Source organism: Pristiophorus japonicus, unplaced genomic scaffold (assembly GCF_044704955.1).
Source record: "Pristiophorus japonicus isolate sPriJap1 unplaced genomic scaffold, sPriJap1.hap1 HAP1_SCAFFOLD_1086, whole genome shotgun sequence".
NCBI lineage: Eukaryota > Metazoa > Chordata > Chondrichthyes > Pristiophoridae > Pristiophorus > Pristiophorus japonicus.
Window position 1 is genome coordinate 6695 of NW_027250741.1, and position 18773 is coordinate 25467.

An 18773-nucleotide genomic window follows, 5' to 3' on the forward strand; every position below is an offset into this window, starting at 1 on the left:
GGAACACCATTAGATCCAAGTGCCTCTGCATGTCACACACCATCCTGAGTTGAACACATACTATGTTCCTTCATTGTCACTCGGCCATAAACCTGACATTCTCCACCTACCACCAGCTTGGAAGCAATTTCAGCACAAGATCTACAACAGTTCACGAAAGCCCACCATTACCTCTTGGCCATTCCCAGCATCGAAGCACTGACCACACTTGACCAGCTCCGTTGGGCGGGCCACATTGTTCGCATGCCCGACACAAGACTCCAAAAGCAAGCGCTCTACTCGGAACTCCTACACGGCAAGCGAGCCCCAGGTGGGCAGAGGAAACATTTCAAGGACACCCTCAAAGTCTCCTTGATAAAATGCAACATCGCCATCGACACTTGGGAGTCCCTGGCCAAAGATAGCCCTAAGTGGAGGAAGAACATCTCGAAGGGCGCTGAGCAGCTCGAGTCTCTCACCGAGAGCGTGCAGAAATCAAGTGCAGGCAGTCCCGGAAGGAGTGTGCGACAAACCAGACTCCCCACACACCCTTTCCTCCAACAACTTGCAAAATTTGGTCAGGCAGGGTCAGTATGGATTTTTGAAGGGGAATGCATGTTTGACAAATTTGTTGGAATTCTTTGAGGATGTAATGAACAGGGTGAATAAAGGGGAACCAGTGGATGTAGTGTATTTGGACTTCCAGAAGGCATTAGACAAGGTGCCACATAAAAGGTTACTGCACAAGATAAAAGTTCACGGGGTTGGGGGTAATATATTAGCATGGATAGAGGATTGGCTAACGAACAGAAAACAGAGAGTAGGGATAAATAATTCATTCTCGGGTTGGCAATTGGTAACCAGTGGGGTGCCGCAGGGATCAGTGCTGGGACACTGACTATTTACAATCTATATTAATGACTTGGAGGAAGGGACTGAGTGTAACGTAGCCAAGTTTGCCGACGATATAAAGATGGGAGGAAAAGCAATGTGTGAGGCGAATACACAAAATCTGCAAAAGGACATAGACAAGCTAAAATTTGGCAGATGGAATATAATGTTGGAAAGTGTAAGGTCATGCACTTAGGCAGAAAAAAAAATCAAAGAGCAAGTTATTATTTAAATGGAGAAAGATTGCAAAGTGCTGCAGTACAGCGGGACCTGGGGTACTTGTGCACGAAACACAAAAGGTTAGTATGCAGGTACAGCAAGTGATCAGGAAGACCAATGGAATCTTGGCCTTTATTGCAAAGGGGATATGGAGTATAAATGCAGGGAAGTCTTGCTACAGTTGTAAAGGGTATTGGTGAGGCCACACCTGGAACACTGCGTGCAGTTTTGGTTTCCATATTTACAAAAGGATATACTTGCTTTGGAGGCAGTTCAGAGAAGGTTCACAAGGTTAATTCCGGAGACGAGAGGATTGACTTATGAGGAAAGGTTGAGTAGGTTGGGCCTCTACTCATTGGAATTCAGAAGAATGAGAGGTGATCTTATCGAAACATATAAGATTATGAGGGGGCTTGACAAGGTGGATGCAGAAAGGGTGTTTCCACTGATAGGGGAGACTAGAACTAGAGGGCATAATCTTATAATAAGGGGCCGCCCATTTAAAACTGAGATGAGGAGAAATTTCTTCTCTGAGGGTTGTGGATCTGTGGAATTCGCTGCCCCAGAGAGCTGTGGAAGCTGGGACATTGAATAAATTTAAGACAGAAATAGACAGTTTCTTAAACGATAAGGGAATAAGGGGTTATGGGGAGCGGGCAGGGAAATGGACCCGAGTCCATGATCGGATCAGTCATGATCGTATTAAATGGCGGAGCAGGCTCGAGGGGCCGTATGGCCTACTCCTGCACCTATTTCTTATGTTCTTATGACTGTCTGTCCCACCTGTGACAGAGACTGTAATTCCCTTATTGGACTGTTCAGTCACCTGAGAACTCACTTAGAGTGGAAGCAAGTCTTCCTTGATTTCGAGGATGATGATGATTACCTCTTCAGGGCAACTAGGGGTGGGCATTAAATGTGGCCTTGCCAACATTACCCACATCCCAAGAACAAATATTTAAAAAAAATCATGAACAGAACTTTGATCGAAGACCATATGATGCTAAGTTTTCTAGAAGTGCGTATGGAAATATAATCAAAAATTCCTATGAGTTACAAAAATACAATTAGGAAGTTTGTTGACCAATCACCATCCGATGACATTTCAGATAAAAACATTTTAAAGAAAAAAGCTTCCTTTACCTCTTCTAGGAGATGCGGGTCCAAGCAATCTCCATCATCATTAAAAAGGGCATCCCAAGAATCATCCTCGGGATCTTCGGGAATAGGTCTTTCGACGCATTCAGGTTCTTCTGCGCCAGTGGTTAGTTGGGCCGAATCCAGTGAGATTTGGTCGACACTTTGCAAAACGGCACCAATTTCAGCATCTGCCTCCGTGTCGACTGGTTCACTGCCCGTCAAGTCCATGGTAATGTTGCTGTTGTCTTTTAAGGGCCTGACCTCTTCTGTTCCTTGCTGCAGTCCTTGCATGACCGAAAGGGCAACGAAGTTGGAACTCAGGGAATCCAAGCAAACTGCACTTCCAGATGAAGTGGTGGGCAGAGTAACATTGTTCTCTTTTAGAGACGCACTCTCGGTTCTGTGTGAAAGGGAGTCATTATCTATCCTAGTTTCATGCTCTGTCGCATCATTCACTTCAGTGAAGGTCTTGTAAGAACTATTTACTTCAGATGCTTCAGTGTGTGCATCTTGTCCACTGCTTCCTTCCATCTGTTGTGCCTCATTTACACCTTCTGAGCAGTCGGATACAGTATGTCTCACAGCATCTGAGCGTTCACAGCTGGCTAATTTAAAGGATACCAGTTCATTTAGCTTAGGAAAATTTTCAGAACCACAACTTCTGTTCAACAGAGAGGTAGCATCTGGAGGAAGAGACTTGTTTACATCAATCTCATGTTCTCTTGCTATTGAATCTACATTATTGAGTCTGCCATTATTTCTGTGTTCTGACTGTTCATTAGATGTATCTGGTAAAATCTGTTGTGCGTGAGCTTGGATTTCTGTGTAACTGGATTTCGTAGCTTCTCCATTACTCTCAGCTATCGAACTGGTAAATTCAAGTAAACAGTTTTTTGCTACATCAATATTATTAAATTTTTCTGACATTGCCTCTTTATGCACTGGTTCCTTCTCTCTACTGTGCAATTTGCTACTATTCAATCCTGCCCTACATTTTTGCTGGCTCGTCTTCCTTTCTTTTAAGTGCTTCGATTCCAATCGGTTTCCTTCACCTGACCTCCTCTCTCGTACAGAGGTCACGGCTTGCTTCCGTTTATCCAAATTCAACCTTCTTTCCGAATCTTGGTTGCCGGGCTCTTCTTTACTTTCTTCTGGTTGAGGCACATTGGCTTCTGCGTGCATCTGCTCATGCGGCACTCCCAAGTCATTGCAAGAAAAGACCTTGAGAGCAGCGCTCGCCTCGTTCTTCTCTGCTGCACCCGCTGTGTTGGCGAGGGCCTTTCGGTCCACAGGGGTGTTTCCTCCCTCTTGTCTGGGGCCACTATCAGTCTGCTGCTCCACTCTCGCATGTCGACGAGCTCTGGGAATGTAGAGAGCTTTGTCTGGCCTCTTTGACCGCAGCTTGCTCTTGTCATGTTCCTGCTCCATAGAGGTTTTCTTCTCTTATCTGAAACATAATCAGATAAGAGTCAAAAGCTCAATCCACTTTGCTGCTGTCCATTAACAACAATATACTGCAATCGTTATCAAAAATAAGAGTGTTGCCAGTGCAAATTAATTATCTGTTCTGTCAAGTTGAATAAATCATCATTACTCTTGAAGTGGTTAATATGGCAACCTTCGCCTTAATCGAAGAAGTGCTTTTCAGCAGTGCTGCCCATTTTCTTCCTATGTTTTCATGCTGATCTCCCTCAAGGACCATCTGAACATCTTCCATTTGAAAGGCAGGTGTTGTTAAAATTAAATTAAATTCACGGACAGAGTTGGAAAAAAAAATGATTAAAAGAATGAGAGAAAATAGCCATGTCTACCTTTCTCACTGAAAGTCAGACAATCTACCACAAAGACATATCTTAGTGCAGCCATTGGGAGGTTCAGTAAGGTGCAATGACAAGAAATTTTCTGTATGCACCTGTGAGCATGCTCACAGGTTTGTAGAGCTATTAATTTGAAGAGGATGCTCTTCAAATTTTGGTTGCACTTCAGCCCCATGCTCCTGATCTTTGGGCACCCTGTGTGGAGGGGAGCGGGCAGGTTGGAGGGCCTCCTTGTAGTACAAGGGGGCACTTGTTTGAAAGTTTTGGTTTTAGTGCCACCTCCCCCTTTAATCAGAGGGCACTTGATTAAAGTATTACAACAAAATAGTTGTAGAGGTGTTGATTTGAAGGGGCTGCTCCTCAATTTTTGGCTGCAATTCAGTCCCACGCTCCTGATCTTTGGGAACCTGGTGCGGAGGGGAGCGGGCAGGTCGGAGGGGCTCCTCATAGGACTGATCCTGGCCTGGCCAAAATGGCCATTAACCGGTCCAGGCAACAGGAGGTCAAGGGGGACGTTCAGCCCGACTGCCTGCCTCTCTTCCGCGGTTACGTTCGCGTCAGGGTGTTCCTGGAGATGGAGCAAGCGGTGTCCACCGGTACGCTCGCGGCCTTCCGCAAGAGGTGGACACCGGAGGGACTGGAGTGCTCCCCCGGGAACAAAATTTTTATTTAATTTGGCAAAGTTCCCAGTTAATTTGCAATTTTGAGGGTTCTAGTGCCCTTACCAAAAGGGGGCACTTGATTTAAAGTTATTTTAAAATAGTTGTAGAGCTGTTGAGTTGCGAGTGGCTTAGCCAGTCATGTGATTTTCACAAGACTCAATAAAACCCCAGCCAGTTGGGTTCTGGGGATCCACAATGAGGCAGGTGGTTGTGAGCCTGGTGGATCAACTGTAATGTGAAGTGTGATTGCTAATCCTTTTGCTAATAAACCAACTAGTTCTTAATAGCAATGTGTTGCTATGAAATCTTAAGCAAAAAACCCAAGAAACAAATACATGAGAGCGCGCAACGCCATTTGAACTGTTTAAAAAAAAACAGTAGAACAATGACAATGGCCAAACTCTGGAGGGAGAATTTTCAGGGTGAAGGAATAGTGGGTGCAGGTCTGTCACTGGTAATTGCTGTGCTTCAGGGAGCAGCGCGAGCTGGTGCAGGAGGGCGACGGCAGCGAAGAGTAACATCATCAAAGTCCAGGTCGGTGATTGGAGCGTGGGTAGATACAGTAGGAGCAGCGAGGTCGGGGCGAAGGAGCGGCAAGAGATTGTAGAGGGATGTGATCGGGACCCGGAAGAGGTGTGAGTTCGGGGCCAGAAGAGGCGTGGGCCCAGGGGCAACACGGGCCAGCCCACACTGCAATATGTGTGCGCACTAGGCCCGTGCAGCAAAGCAGGTCTCCATTCGTCCTGGTTAACCCTTGTCACTGGACCAAGACCTAGCTCTGTCAAGCCCATGCAACGGCCACCACACGTTTAAAAAATCCAAGCACAGGCATCTTCCACCCTTCAAGATGTAGTTCGGGATCTGGAATATTAGGTCCTTCATTGAAACACCTGTGAACTCATCCTGTTTGGCGTGGAAGCAAGTCAGCCTCGTTTCGAGGGACTGCCTATGATGGTGAGGTGGTAAGAATTGAGATGGTGAATTAAGAGCATCACAGAAAATTAAAAAGTGTGTTTCAATACAGGTCACATAGGAATTGAGACTGTGAGGCTCGAGTAGTGGAGAAGGCTCTTCTGAGGTAAATTGTTGGGCAGCATGGAGTCGACTTCATCCTGCATCAAATGCTGAATGATTACCAGAACAAGATGTTTCTACAATCTTGTGGGGAGTCCAAATCTATATGGCATCAATGTAAGATAGTCGCTATCCAATTGAGAATTCAGGAGAAACTTCTTTACCCAGAGAGAGGCTAGAATGTGGAACTCGCTACCACAGGGAGTGATTGAGGCGAATAGTATAGATGCCTTTAAGGGGAAATTAGACAAATACATGAGGGAGAAGGGAATAGAAGGAAATGCTGATAGGGTGAGATGAAGTAGGGTGGGAGGAGGCTCGTGTGGAAGGTAAATGCTGGCATAGACCAGTTGGGCTGAATGGCCTCTTTCTGTGCTGTAAACTCTATGTAAGATGTAAATATGTGCTTGTACTCCAGTATTATTGAAAACCAGACTTCACAATCCTTTTCACCATCCTTAAGTCCCTCCAGGGCCTCGCTCCTCCCTTCCTTTGCAATCTCCTTGAGCCACAAGTCCCTGTCCGCATCCTATGCTCTTCCCTCCATTCATCGCATTTTGGAACTCCCTCCCCAAGGCCTGTTGACACTGTATCTTTCCAAACTTTCAAAACCCTCCTTAAATCCTACCTTTTTAACAGTGCCTTCAGCGCCCTCTATTGCTCAAGTCCAACCCCGATCTATAAAGTGCCATAGGACATTTTGCTACATTAACAACTTGCATTTATATAGCGCCTGTAACGTAGTGAAACATTCCAAGGCGCTTCATAGGAGTATTATGAGATAAAATCAATTTGACACCGAGCCGCATAAGTAGAAATTAGTGCAGGTGACCAAAAGCTTGGTCAAAGAGATGGGTTTTCAGGAGCGTCTTGAAGGAGGAAAGAGAGGTAGAGAGGCGGAGAGGTTAGGTAAGGAGTTCCGGAGCTTTGACCTTGGTAATAGAAGGCACGGCCACCAATGGTTGAGCGATTATAATCAAGGATGCTCAAGAGGGCAGAACTGGAGGAGCGCATATATCTCGGGCGGGGTTATGGGGCTGAAGGGGATTACAGAGATAGGGAGGGGCGAGGGCCATGGAGGGATTTGAAAATAAGGATGAGAATTTTGAAACTGAGGTGTTGCTTAACTGGAAGCCAATGTAGGTCACAAGCACAGGGGTGATGGATGAGCAGGACTTGGTGCGAATTAGGATACGGGCAGCTGAGTTTTGGATCACTTCTAGTTTACGTTGGGTAGAATATAGGAGGTCAGCCACAAGTGCATTGGAATAGTCACGTCTAGAGGTAACAAAGGCATGGATGTGGGCTTCAGCAGCGGATGAGCTGAGGCAAGGGCGGAGACGGGCGAGGTTACGGAGGTGGAAATAGGCGGTCTTAGTTATGCTGCGGATATGTGGTCGGAAGCTCATTTCGGGGTCAAATATGACAAAAACGCTGTATAAATAAATGCAAGGTAGCGTTGCTGAAGCTACCCAACCCCGGTTTCAAATCGAGACCCTTAAAAACCCATTATGGGGAACGAAGCAGAGAAGAGTGAGGAAGGTTGCAACATAGCACTCCTGTTCCCCAGTTTATCTCCAGATCGCCACTGGCTACAATTGCTTCACGGGGATTTACAAACACCTGTTGCACTCTTCAATGCATCTTTCCACTGTGCAGAACTCGCAATCTGCTCTGAAATATGTGGCAACTTCCTTGCAGGAAAGCATGGTGTTTCTAGACCCCTCTTTATGTACACTCCAAAAAGATTTAAGCACATTCCTCAGGACCTCAACATCAGCTCATATTTCATACTGTATCACACTTGTTGGAGAAATAAGTAAATACCATACAAATTTTTAAATTATTGATAGAATCAAATACTTGAACACTGTTTTCAATTCTGGGGAAAGTTCATCTAGCACCTCTCTCGCACTCCTGCACTGGATATTAAAATGTCTGTTGTCTCTTACTTCAAAGTCCTCTCTCTCTCACAATGGCCAGAATTTTCCCTACCTTGGCAGGTCCTGATCCCGTTGCCCAAAATGAACTTAAGCCCAACCAGCATGCTACCCAGCCCTTTTAGATGTAGTGGATCTGGTGATGTTACTCATGACACGTTTTAAGCCGGGATCCTGAAAGGGACCCAAGCCACATTACATTTTACGTTTAATCTAACATAGTGGGTCTTGAATCTTTACTGTACAATAATATAAAAGTTATATATGAGTGACAAATAAATATTTAAGCAATATCATAGAATCGTATAGCACAGGCAGCCATTCGGCCCATCGACTCTGCGCCAGCTCTTTCGAAGAGTAATCCAGTCAGTCCCACTCCCCTACTCTTTCCCCAAATCCCTGCAATTTTTTCTCTTTCAAGTATTTATCCAATTTCCTTTTGAAGGCTACTATAGAATCTGTTTCCACCACGCTATCAGGCAGTGCATTCCAAATCCTAACCACTCGTTGCGTAAAAAAAGATTTTCCCTCATGTCGCCTCTGGTTCTTTTTTCAATCACCTTGAATCTGTGCCCTCTGGTTATTGACCCTTCAGCCATTGGAAACAGTTTCTCTTTATTTACTCTCTCTAAACCCTTCATGACTTTGAACACCTCTACCAAATCGCCTCTTCGCCTTCTCTACTCCAAGGAAAACAACCCCGGCTTCACTAGTCTCTCCACGTGACTGTATTCCATCATCCCTGGAACATTTCTGGTAAATACACACACGGCATGCTCATCCCTGTCTGATCCATGTCAACGTGTTTGTGCCCAGGCGCTCCAATACACAGGACCAGTAAAATGTACCCCATGCTATCTAATCCTGTTAATACAAAGTTGTTTTTTTTTTGTGTTCCGACTATTTCAGTTATGCAGTAGTTTGAACGAGACAATTTAATAAACCAGCAGAGAAGGCGTTCTATTTATACAATTCCAATTCAAATTAACAGATAATTCGAGTTAAACAAGTTAAACAACTTTCAAACAAGATGAGCAGACTGTATTTGTAGAGCACTTGTAAAAATAATGACTTGTTGCCCTTAACGCAAAGGAAAAAGCCAAATACCAAGCTGGAAAGGGAATAAATACGAGAGGCACGGTCCCATTAAGTAATATGACTCCATCTACAAAGATGATCAAGAACATAATTTAAAAAGTACATTAATTGTGAATTTATCAGTGCTTTAGTCACAAATCTGTAGACTTTTGTATCAGTAACTGGTACAAATAAAAGGTGTGTGTGCATAGGTAATACATAAAATTAAGCAGACTTTAGATGTAATTTTAAAGGGGTGGATTTACAATCTTATGCAAGTTCAGCGGAAGAGCTGCGGAATCCCTGACAAACAGTGTAAGTGGTGCTCACAGTGTGTTTCTGAGATTTCTGTAGTTCTTCCGTTGAAGGTAACAATGGGCAAGTGAGAAATTCACCCTAAGGTCTCAGGCTGAAAAGATAAATTAGTCATATTCAGGGAATGAAAACAAACTGAACCAATGGAATGAGTGATGAGAATTAAATTGGTATAGTTGATGTCTTGATTTAATATGTAACTGGACAATCACATTATACGGAGAAAAACCTGACCAGAAACAATATAAACATTTATTTAAATAGTACGTGTCATTTTTTTATAGTGCAGATCAATTCACTGCAATTACTGTTCAGTTGGAAGGCAACAGCAGAGAATGGTCTTGAAAAATTAACATTTACCAGTAGCTTTTCAAGTAGAACAGAATCTCCATCAGTCTGTTAGCTGATGTAATTAACATGTTTTCATTTTGGTTTGTTTTTCATGCTGTCAAGTAATCAGCTGGAGCAATGGCCACTGAACTCACGCCTCAAGTTGACAAGACGTAGTTCCGGAGCTGTGTGAATCCTGTGGCCTCGCAGGGAAATTTTAAAAGCAGGGAGGGAAAAAGGCTATTGAGTGCCTGTAAAGTCGCTCAAATCAGGTCCCCCGCCGTTGCAGGTTGGGTCGGCTCCACGCTGACAGATGCGCCTGTGGGAAAGGTGCGTGGGAGCGAGTTGACAGCGGGTTCCCGACCCGCTGTCAAAAAAGACGACTTTCTCGCCCGACCCATCACCAATCGCACCCGCTACCACCACGGAAAATTCAGCCCAATCTTTATAGTCATTCTCTACTTTTTCACGACCACCCGACGTCACAAAGCGCTTTGCAGCCAATGAAGTACTTTTGGAGTGTAGTCACTGTTGCAATGTGGGAAACGTGGCAGCCAATTTGTGCACACGCAAGCTCCCAGTAATAGCAATGTGATAATGACCAGATAATGTGTTTCATTGATTGAGGGATAGATATTGGTCAGGACACCGGGGATAACTCCTCTGCTCTTTGAAATAGTGCAGTGGGATCTTTTATGTCCACCTGAGAGCACAGGGAGGGCCTCGGTTTAACGTCTCATCCGAAAGACGGCACCTCCGACAGTGCAGCACTCCCTCAGCACTGCACTGGAGCATCAGCCTAGATTTTTGTGCTCAAGTCCCTGAAGTGGGACTTGAACCCACAACCTTCTGACTCAGAGGCAAGTGTGCTACCTACTGAGCCACAGTTGATACCATGGGTAGTGCCCCCCGCCCCCTTTGCTCCCCTCAAACTTCAAATGCATTGCTGTTCATATTTTTCCCCCTCTAATTCCTCACGTTATGCTGAAATTAAGATTTAAAGCAACATGCTGCTCAGTATACATGCCTGCCAGGATTTCAGTGTGAGCTGGGGTGAAATTTTCCTCAATATGCTCACTTGAGCAGTGAGTATGATTTGACTAGCACATTAAGGAGTGTCACCCCATAAGTAGAACTCCCCACAAAAGCGAAGTATACTGGCACTATGACTTAGCCCTGGCTGGCCTGTAGCAGTTAGTTTCCAGCTTGGTATTCGTCACAGATGGGAGGTAATAATCAGATCAACGCACGGGTTGACTGCAGTATGGTCCTCCTTTGGCCCACTGGAGTCATGGTTTAAGTTCAATTGCGTTTGTTTTGCTATTACATTTTTTTTCCCCCTAAACAAAGTAAAATTCAATTAAATTGCATCTGTTTCATGTGTTTTTTTATTTAGAATTTCACATCGATGGGAAAAGTTATTGATTTCTCAAAAACAGAAAACAGTACTGTGGAGCCAAATACTGGTTTAGAATGCTATTTTGAAAGTGCTCTGTTTAACTTGTGCACAGGTTTAGCTTAGTGAAGGATGTAATGGAGTGATGCGAATTCAATTCCTTAACTGGTTTCCACACACTGGCTTCTTAATTAATTTACCATTTATCTAAGTCACAGCCCTGATGGATCGCTTAATTTAGGCTTTGCATGACTTTCCTTCCTCAAAACGCCAGTTAATGTACTATCAAGGGTCGCCTCCCTGCACCAGCACTTGCTTCGTATATATTTGTGTCATATTTGACCCAGAAATTAGCTTTCTACCACATATCCGTAGCATAACTAAGACCGCCTATTTCCACCTCTGTAACATCGCCCGTTCTTGCCTCAGCTCATCCGCTGCTGAAGCCCTCATCCATGCCTTTGTTACCTCCAGACTTGACTATTCCAACGCACTCCTAGCTGACGTCCCACATTCTACCCTACATAAACTAGAGCTGATCCAAACCTCGACTACCCATGTCCTAACTCGCACCAAGTCCTGCCCACCCATCATCCCCTATGCTCGCTGACCTACATTGGCTTCTTGTTAAGCAATGCCTCAATTTCAAAATTCTCATCCTTATTTTCAAATCACTCCATGGCCTCGCCCCTCCCTCTCTCTGTAATCTCCTCCAGCCCCACAATCCCCTTCGAGATGTCTACATTCCTCTAATTCTGCCCTCTTGAGCATCCCTGATTATATTCGCTCAACCATCGGTGGCCGTGCCTTCAGCTGCCTAGGCCCCAAGCTCTGGAACTCCTTACCTAACCCTCTCCACCTCGCTACCTCCTTCAAGACGCTCCTCAAAACCTACCTCTTTGACCACGCTTTTGGTCACCTGTGCTAATTTCTACTTATGCGGCTCGGTGTCAAATTTTTAAATCTCATATTACTCCTGTGAAGCGCCTTGGGACGTTTCACTAAGTTAAAGGCGCTATATAAATACAAGATGTAGTTGTACATTTTTCTCTGATTTTAAAAGATTTTTGAAGTGTCAGCTTGGTTCAGTGTAACACTCGTCTCTCGAGTCAGAGGGTTATGGGTTCAAAACCCATTCCAGGAGAGGAAATATATTAAATCAGACATTTCAGTGCAGTACTGAGGGAGTGCTACATTGCCAGAGGTGCATTCTTTCTGATGAGACCTTAAACCGAGGACCTGTCCGCCTGTTCAAGAGCAAGTCAAATATTCCATGTTACTTTTTCAACAAGCCGGGGCCACTTCCGGGATCATGGACAAAAATCCGTCCTTCAGTTAATACCACCAAAACAGACCAACAGGTCATGAATCACATTTGCTGTTGATGGGTCTTTGCTATGTGAAAAACGGTTGCCGCCTTTACCTTACAGAAACAGTAGCTTTAACTCGAAAAGTAATTCACTGGCTATGAATTGTTTTGGGACTTGCGGAGAACACAAAAGCTCTTGCATTTATAAAGCGCTTTACACAAGCTCAGGACATCCAAAAGCGCTATACATCCAATCATGGAGCAATGTGATCGGGGGCCCAGGAGAGGCGTGAGTTCGGGGCCCAGAAGAGCCGAGGGCCCAGGGGCAGCACAGACCAGCCCACACTGCGATATCGTGCGCGCTAGGTCCATGTAGCAGAGCTGGTCTCCACTCGTCTTGGTTAATCCTTGCCACTGGACCAAGACCTAGCTGTCAAGTGTGGTGGCTGGTGTGCAACGGTCACCACATGTTAAAAAAATCCACGCACAGGCATCTTCCACCCTTCAAGATACAGTTCAGGACCTGGGATATTAGGTCCTTCATTGAAACACCTGTGAACTCATCCCTTTGTGGCGTGGAAGCAATTCATCCTCGATACGAGGGACTGCCTATGATGATGACGACATCCAATCAAGTACTTCTGCATTTTAGTCACTGTTGTAATATAGGAAACGCGACAGGCAATTTGAGCATAGCATGTTCCACAAACAGAAATATGCTAACGACCAGATAATCTGTTTTTTTGTTACATTGATTGAGGGATAAATATTGGCCAGGACAGCGGGGATAACTCCATTGGTCTTTTTCGAAATGGTGCCATGGGATCTTTTAGGTCCACTGGAAAGGGCAGACGGAGCCTCGGTTTAACGTCTCATCCAAAAGACGGCACCTCCAATAGTGCAGCGAAGGCTCCCTCAGTACTGGCACTAGTGTGTCAGCCTGGATTTTGTGCTCAAGTCCCTGGAGTGGGACTTGAACCCACGACTTTCTAACTGAGTTCTGCCACTGACCCAAATTTGGCACCTGATCACTTAAGATAAGAACATAAGAATTTGGAGCAGAAGGAGGCCATTTGATCCCTCGAGCCTGCTTAGTCATTCAATAAAATCATGGCTGATCAACCTCAACTCTACTTTACTGCACTATCCTCATATCGCATAATTCCCTTAATATCCACATAAAGCTGAAAGGTATATATATCCCTCCAATAAATCCACTTGCATTTATCATTCTCTATAAGATATCACACTCTGCAAGTGACAGCTAGGTGCACAAGAATAATCCTGATGGAAATAGCCCACCCAAAACTCCTGTGTCACAGAGTATGGGGATGGGGAGTGGCAGAGAAAATAAGAGAAGCAGGAGCATCTTATTTTAATTCCCCCCTGTCTTCTGAAGGGCCTCAGTTATTCTTCACGTGCAAGGTTCACCATCATCATAGGCAGTCCCTCGAAGTCGAGGATGTCTTGCTTCCACTCTAAAAGTGAGTTCTTAGGGGACTGTACAGTCCAATATGGGAATTACAGTCTCTGTCACAAGTGGGGCAAGACAGTGGTTGAAGGAAAGGGTGGGTGGGGAGTCTGGGTTGACACATGCTCTTTCCGCTGTCTACGCTTGGTTTCTGCTTGTTCTTGGCGATGGGACTCGAGGTGCTCAGTGCCCTCCTGGATGCTCTTCCTCCACTTTGGGATCTTTGGGCCCTGGGATTTCCAGGAGTCGGTGGGGACGTTGCACTTTATCAAGGAGGTTTTTAGGGTGTCCTTGAAGCGTTTTCTCTGCCCACCTCAGGCTCGCTTGCCATGTCGAAGCTCCGTGTAGAGCACTTGCTTTGGGAGTCTCGTGTTGAGCAGGCAGACGATGGGCCCGCCCAACGGAGCTGGTCGAGTGTGGTCAGTGCTTCGATGCTGGGGATGTTGGCCTGAGTGAGAACACTGACGGTGCATCTGTCCTCCCAGGGGATTTGCAGGATTTTGCGGAGGCAGTGTTGGTGGTACTTCTCCAGCGCTTTGAAATGTCTACTGTATATAGTCCAAGTCTCTGAGCCATATAGGAGGGTGGGTATCACTACAGTCCTGTAGCTTGGTGTCAGATTTGAGGTCCTGGTCTTCAAACACTCTCTTTCTCAGCCAACCAAAGGCTGCACTGGTGCACTGAAGGCAGTGTTGGACCACGTCGTCAATGTCTGCTCTTGCTGACAGTAGGCTCCCGAGGTGTGGAAAATGGTCCACGTTGTCCAAAGCCTCGTCATTGATTTTGCTAATCGGGGGGCTGTGCTGTGTGGCGGGGGCAGGTTCGTAGAGGAGCTTTGTCTTACGGATGTTTAGTGTAAAGCCCATACTCTCGTACGTCTTGGTGAAGGTGTTGACAAGGGCTTGGAGTTCGGCCTCCGAGTACGCGCAGACGCAAGCGTCATCTGCGTACTGTAGTTCAATGACAGAGGATGGGACGACTTTGGATCTGGCCTGGAGGCAGCGGAGATTCCTGGCCTAGACAGCAAACGGCAGGCTAACCAACTACAAGAAGCAGTGCCACAGGCGACCCGGAGCCCAACCCCGACTTTGCCTGAAATACACAAACACGATAGTGGTCAGGGCAGGCACCGTGGCTGAAATTTACCCCCCCCCCCACCAACACAGCATGGACAGGGAATCAAATCTGTGCGTTTCAGTGACACAGCAGATTGGGCAATTGGTGCCAGCGTGTCTGAAGCTCAATTTCTCTCTCACCTGCTCCAAGCTCACTATAAACTTGTCACACGTATCAACATGACAGTGAAGCCAGTCTCTCACCATTCGTGCTGCAGTGTTTGGGACTGTTAATTTAATGAACCAGGAACCACGCAACCTTTGAACATCTATGTCAACTGGAAGATTTACGTTCCCAATCGCAGACTGCGTGTTTTAACGAGGAGTCCCAAAGAGTCAGCGCCACAGTGGCTGCTGAGGTACCGTGCTCACAAAACAGTTAAATCACACCACCTCAGATCAAGCTAAGTTAGTTGAGCAAAGTTTGGCTTTTAAACTTTGCCTCTGCAATTTAGAACAGTTGCAATTTAGTACTGACATATGGTCCTGCCTCCTCATTCTGCTGAACAGAGCAATACGTTTCCTTTTGTAAATGACTTAGCTGCTGTTCATCTTCCTAGCCGCCTGCTGTATGGATTCACTTGTTTCATTACAGACGCTACAGATTGCTTCCTTTCGCCACTCCTGAATTTAGTTTGTTTTAAGTGCTTCTCTTGTCATCACCAGTTCTTTGCCATTTTGTTGACACAAGTAAAATACACACCCATCTCTGCTATAATGTTTTCACCCATTTTTTGCTGTTCGCTGTAATAAATAAAAAAGCAAGAAAGACTTGCATTTATGTAGCTCCTTTCACGACCACCAGACGTCTCAAAAGCACTTTACAGCCAATGAAGTACTTTTGGCGTGTGGTTCACTGTTGTAATGGATAGAGTTCGCTTGGTGGTCAACAGGGCATCACCAATAATCCATCTGGTGGCTGGTTTTGTGCTCATCGAAGTAATTAAAGATAGTAAACCCAGCTCCTACAACATTAAATGCAGTGTCGACTGAAGCATTAACAACTTGTATTTATATAGCGCCTTTAACACAGTGAAACATCCCAAAGCGCTTCACAGGAGTGATCATCAACAGAATTTGCCACCGAGCCATGTAAGGAGATATTAGGACAGGTGATCAAAAGCTTGGCCAGAGAGGTAGGTCTTCAGGAGCGTCTTATATGAGAAGGTAGAGATGCGGAGAGGTTTAGGGAGGGAACTCCAGAGCTTGGGGTCTTGGTAGCTGAAGGCACTGCCACCGATGGTTGAGTGATGAAAATCGGGACGCGCAAAAGGTCAGAATTAAAGCCATAACAAGTTAACAGGTGTGCCAGAATAACAGTTGGAGAACTAAAATTGGTCTCAGCATCCAAAGGGATATAGACAGGTTAAGTGAGTGGGCAAAAATTTGGCAGATGGAGTTTTATGTGAGAAAATCTGAGATTATCCATGCTGGCAGATAAAGTAGAAGAGCAAATTATAATTTAAATGGAGAAAATTTGCAAAGTGCTGCAGTACAGAGGGACCTGGGGGTCCTTGTGCATGAAACACAAAGTTAGTATGCAGGTTCTGCAAGTAATCAGGAAGGCAAGTTGAATGTTGGCCTTCATTGCAAGGGGGATAGAGTATAAAAGCAGAGAAGTCCTGCTACAACTGTACAGGGTATTGGTGAGGCCACACCTAGAGTACTGCGTACAGTTTTGGTCTCCGTATTTAAGGAAGGATATACTTGCATTGGAGGCTGTTCAGAAAAGGTTCACTCGGTTGATTCCAGAGATGAGGGGGTTGAGTTATGAAGAAGACAGGTTGAGTAGGTTGGGCCTATACACATTGGAGTTCAGAAGAATGAGAGGTGATCTTATTGAAACTTATAAGATAATGAGGGGGCTTGACAAGGTGGATGCAGAGAGGATATTTCTACTCATAGGGGAAACTAAAACTAGGGGATATTGTCTCAGAATAAGGGGCCGCCCATTTAAAACTGAGATGAGGAGGAATTTCTTCTTTCAGAGGGTTGTAAATCGATGGAATTCTCTGCCCCAGAGAGCTGTGGAGGCTGGGTCATTGAATATATTTAAGATTTTTGAGCGATAAGGGAATAAAGGGTTATGGGGAGCGTGCAGGGAAGTGGAGCTGAGTCCATGATCAGATCAGCCATGATCTTATTAAATGGTGGTGCAGGCTCGAGAGGCCAAATGGCCTACTCCTGCTCCCATTATGTTCTTATCCCTGGGCTGGGAAGAGAAAGGAAACCAAACTAAACCAACCAGTCTCTTTCCCCGCTGATCTGCTTGCCGCTGTGCCCACCACAATCTTATGCTCCTTTTGCAGTTTTCTGTCTGAAGATGGCATTTCCTCTGCTGGCCTGTCCGCTGTCCTGGCTGATCCATTAACTCTGCTGTGTGGACAGTAGATCAGACCAGACCAGGACAGTATGGGCAGTAAATCAGACCAGACCAGGACAGTGTGAGCAGTGACCACACAGACTAGACCAAACCAGGGGACTGGGGACAGTGACCACACGGACTAGACCAGACCAGACCAGGACAGTGACCACACGGACTAGACCAGACCAGGACAGTGACCACACGGACTAGACCAGACCAGGACAGTGACCACACGGACTAGACCAAACCAGGGGACTGGGGACAGTGACCACACGGACTAGACCAGATCAGGACAGTGACCACACGGACTAGACCAGACCAGGACCGTGACCACACAGACTAGACCAGACCAGGGGACTGTGGGTGTGACCACACGGACTAGACCAGACCCTTCTTTTTCTCCTTTGTAGGCAACCCCCGGAGTCGAGGATGACTTGCTTCCACACTAATATGAGTTCTAAGGTGACTGATAAGTCCTTTGTGAGTCTACAGGCTCTGTCACAGATGGAGGGTCGTGTGCATGGGACGCTTAGTTTGTCGAATGCTCCTACTACTGTTTGCGCTTGGCTTCCGCGTGCGCCCGGCGAAGTGATTCGAAGTGTTCGGTGCCTTATCGGATGCTTCCCTTCCACTTTGAGCAGTCTTGGGCCAGGCATTCCCAAGAGTCGGTGGGGATGTTACATTTTTTACAAGGAGTCTTTGAGGAGTGTCCTTGAACTGTTTTCTCTGCCTGCCTGGGACTCGCTTGCCATGACGGAGCTCGGAGTGGAGTGCCTGTTTCGGGAGTCTTGTATCAGGCATACAGACAATGTGGCTGTCCATCGGAGCTGATTGAATGTGATCAATGCCTCGATGCTGACTTGTTGGCTTGAGAGAGAACACCGACGTTGGTACGCCTCATCCTGCCAATGGATTTGCAGGATTTTGCGGAGGCAGCGTTGGTGGTACAGGTGCATCCCGAATCCGGAACTCCGAAAACCGGAATAGTCCAAAAACCGGACATTTTGCGCATAGCTGATGGAGTCGTCCAGAATCTGGAATTATTGTATGAAAACCGGACATTTGTGAGGCAAAATCCAAAATTTGGTACAGATTCGGTCAACGATTCCAGACTTCAGGCAAGAAAATCAAGTCTGAAATCCGGAATCCTTGACCTAATCTGTGCCGGATTTCGGACCTTGCCGCTCAAAACCCGGCATGGATTCATTCGAGGATTCCGGATTTCAGACTATTGATTTTCTTGTCTGAAATCCGGAAAAACCCAAAAACTAGAACGGATTCCGTCCCAAGGATTCCGGATTTCGGATGTTGTACCTGTACTTCTCCAGTGCTGTGAGATGCCGACTGTACGTTGTCCAGGTCTCTGAAGCATATAGGAGGGCGGATATCAGTGCTGCTCTGTAGACCAGGAGCTTGGTACCGGGTTTGAGATCTTGGTCTTCAAACACTCTTTTCCTCAAGCGGTTCAGGAAGTAGAGAGCAGCAGCTAAAGTGTGGGGGACACCAACAAACTGGAGGTCCCAGGCGAAAAGAGACAGATTTTTGAGCGATAAGGGAATAAAGGGTTATGGGGAACGGGTGGGGAAGTGGAGCTGAGTCCATGATCAGATGAGCCATGATCAAATGGCGGAGCAATCTGGAGGGGCCAGGTGGCCGACTCCTGCTCCTATTTC

At 46.0% G+C, this 18773-nt stretch overlaps 1 protein-coding gene across 1 annotated transcript in view; it reads right to left on the reverse strand.

The window, feature by feature from the left end:
- Positions 1 to 2232: 2232 nt before the first annotated feature.
- LOC139241455 (coiled-coil domain-containing protein R3HCC1L-like) overlaps positions 2233 to 18773 on the reverse strand; it is a gene marked incomplete at its 3' end in the record, with an annotated part of 94439 nt that continues 77898 nt past the window's right edge. The window contains exon 2 of the mRNA XM_070870015.1: positions 2233 to 3676. Within this exon, the coding sequence (XP_070726116.1) occupies positions 2233 to 3657 (1425 nt within the window). The remainder of the gene's footprint in view (positions 3677 to 18773) is intronic.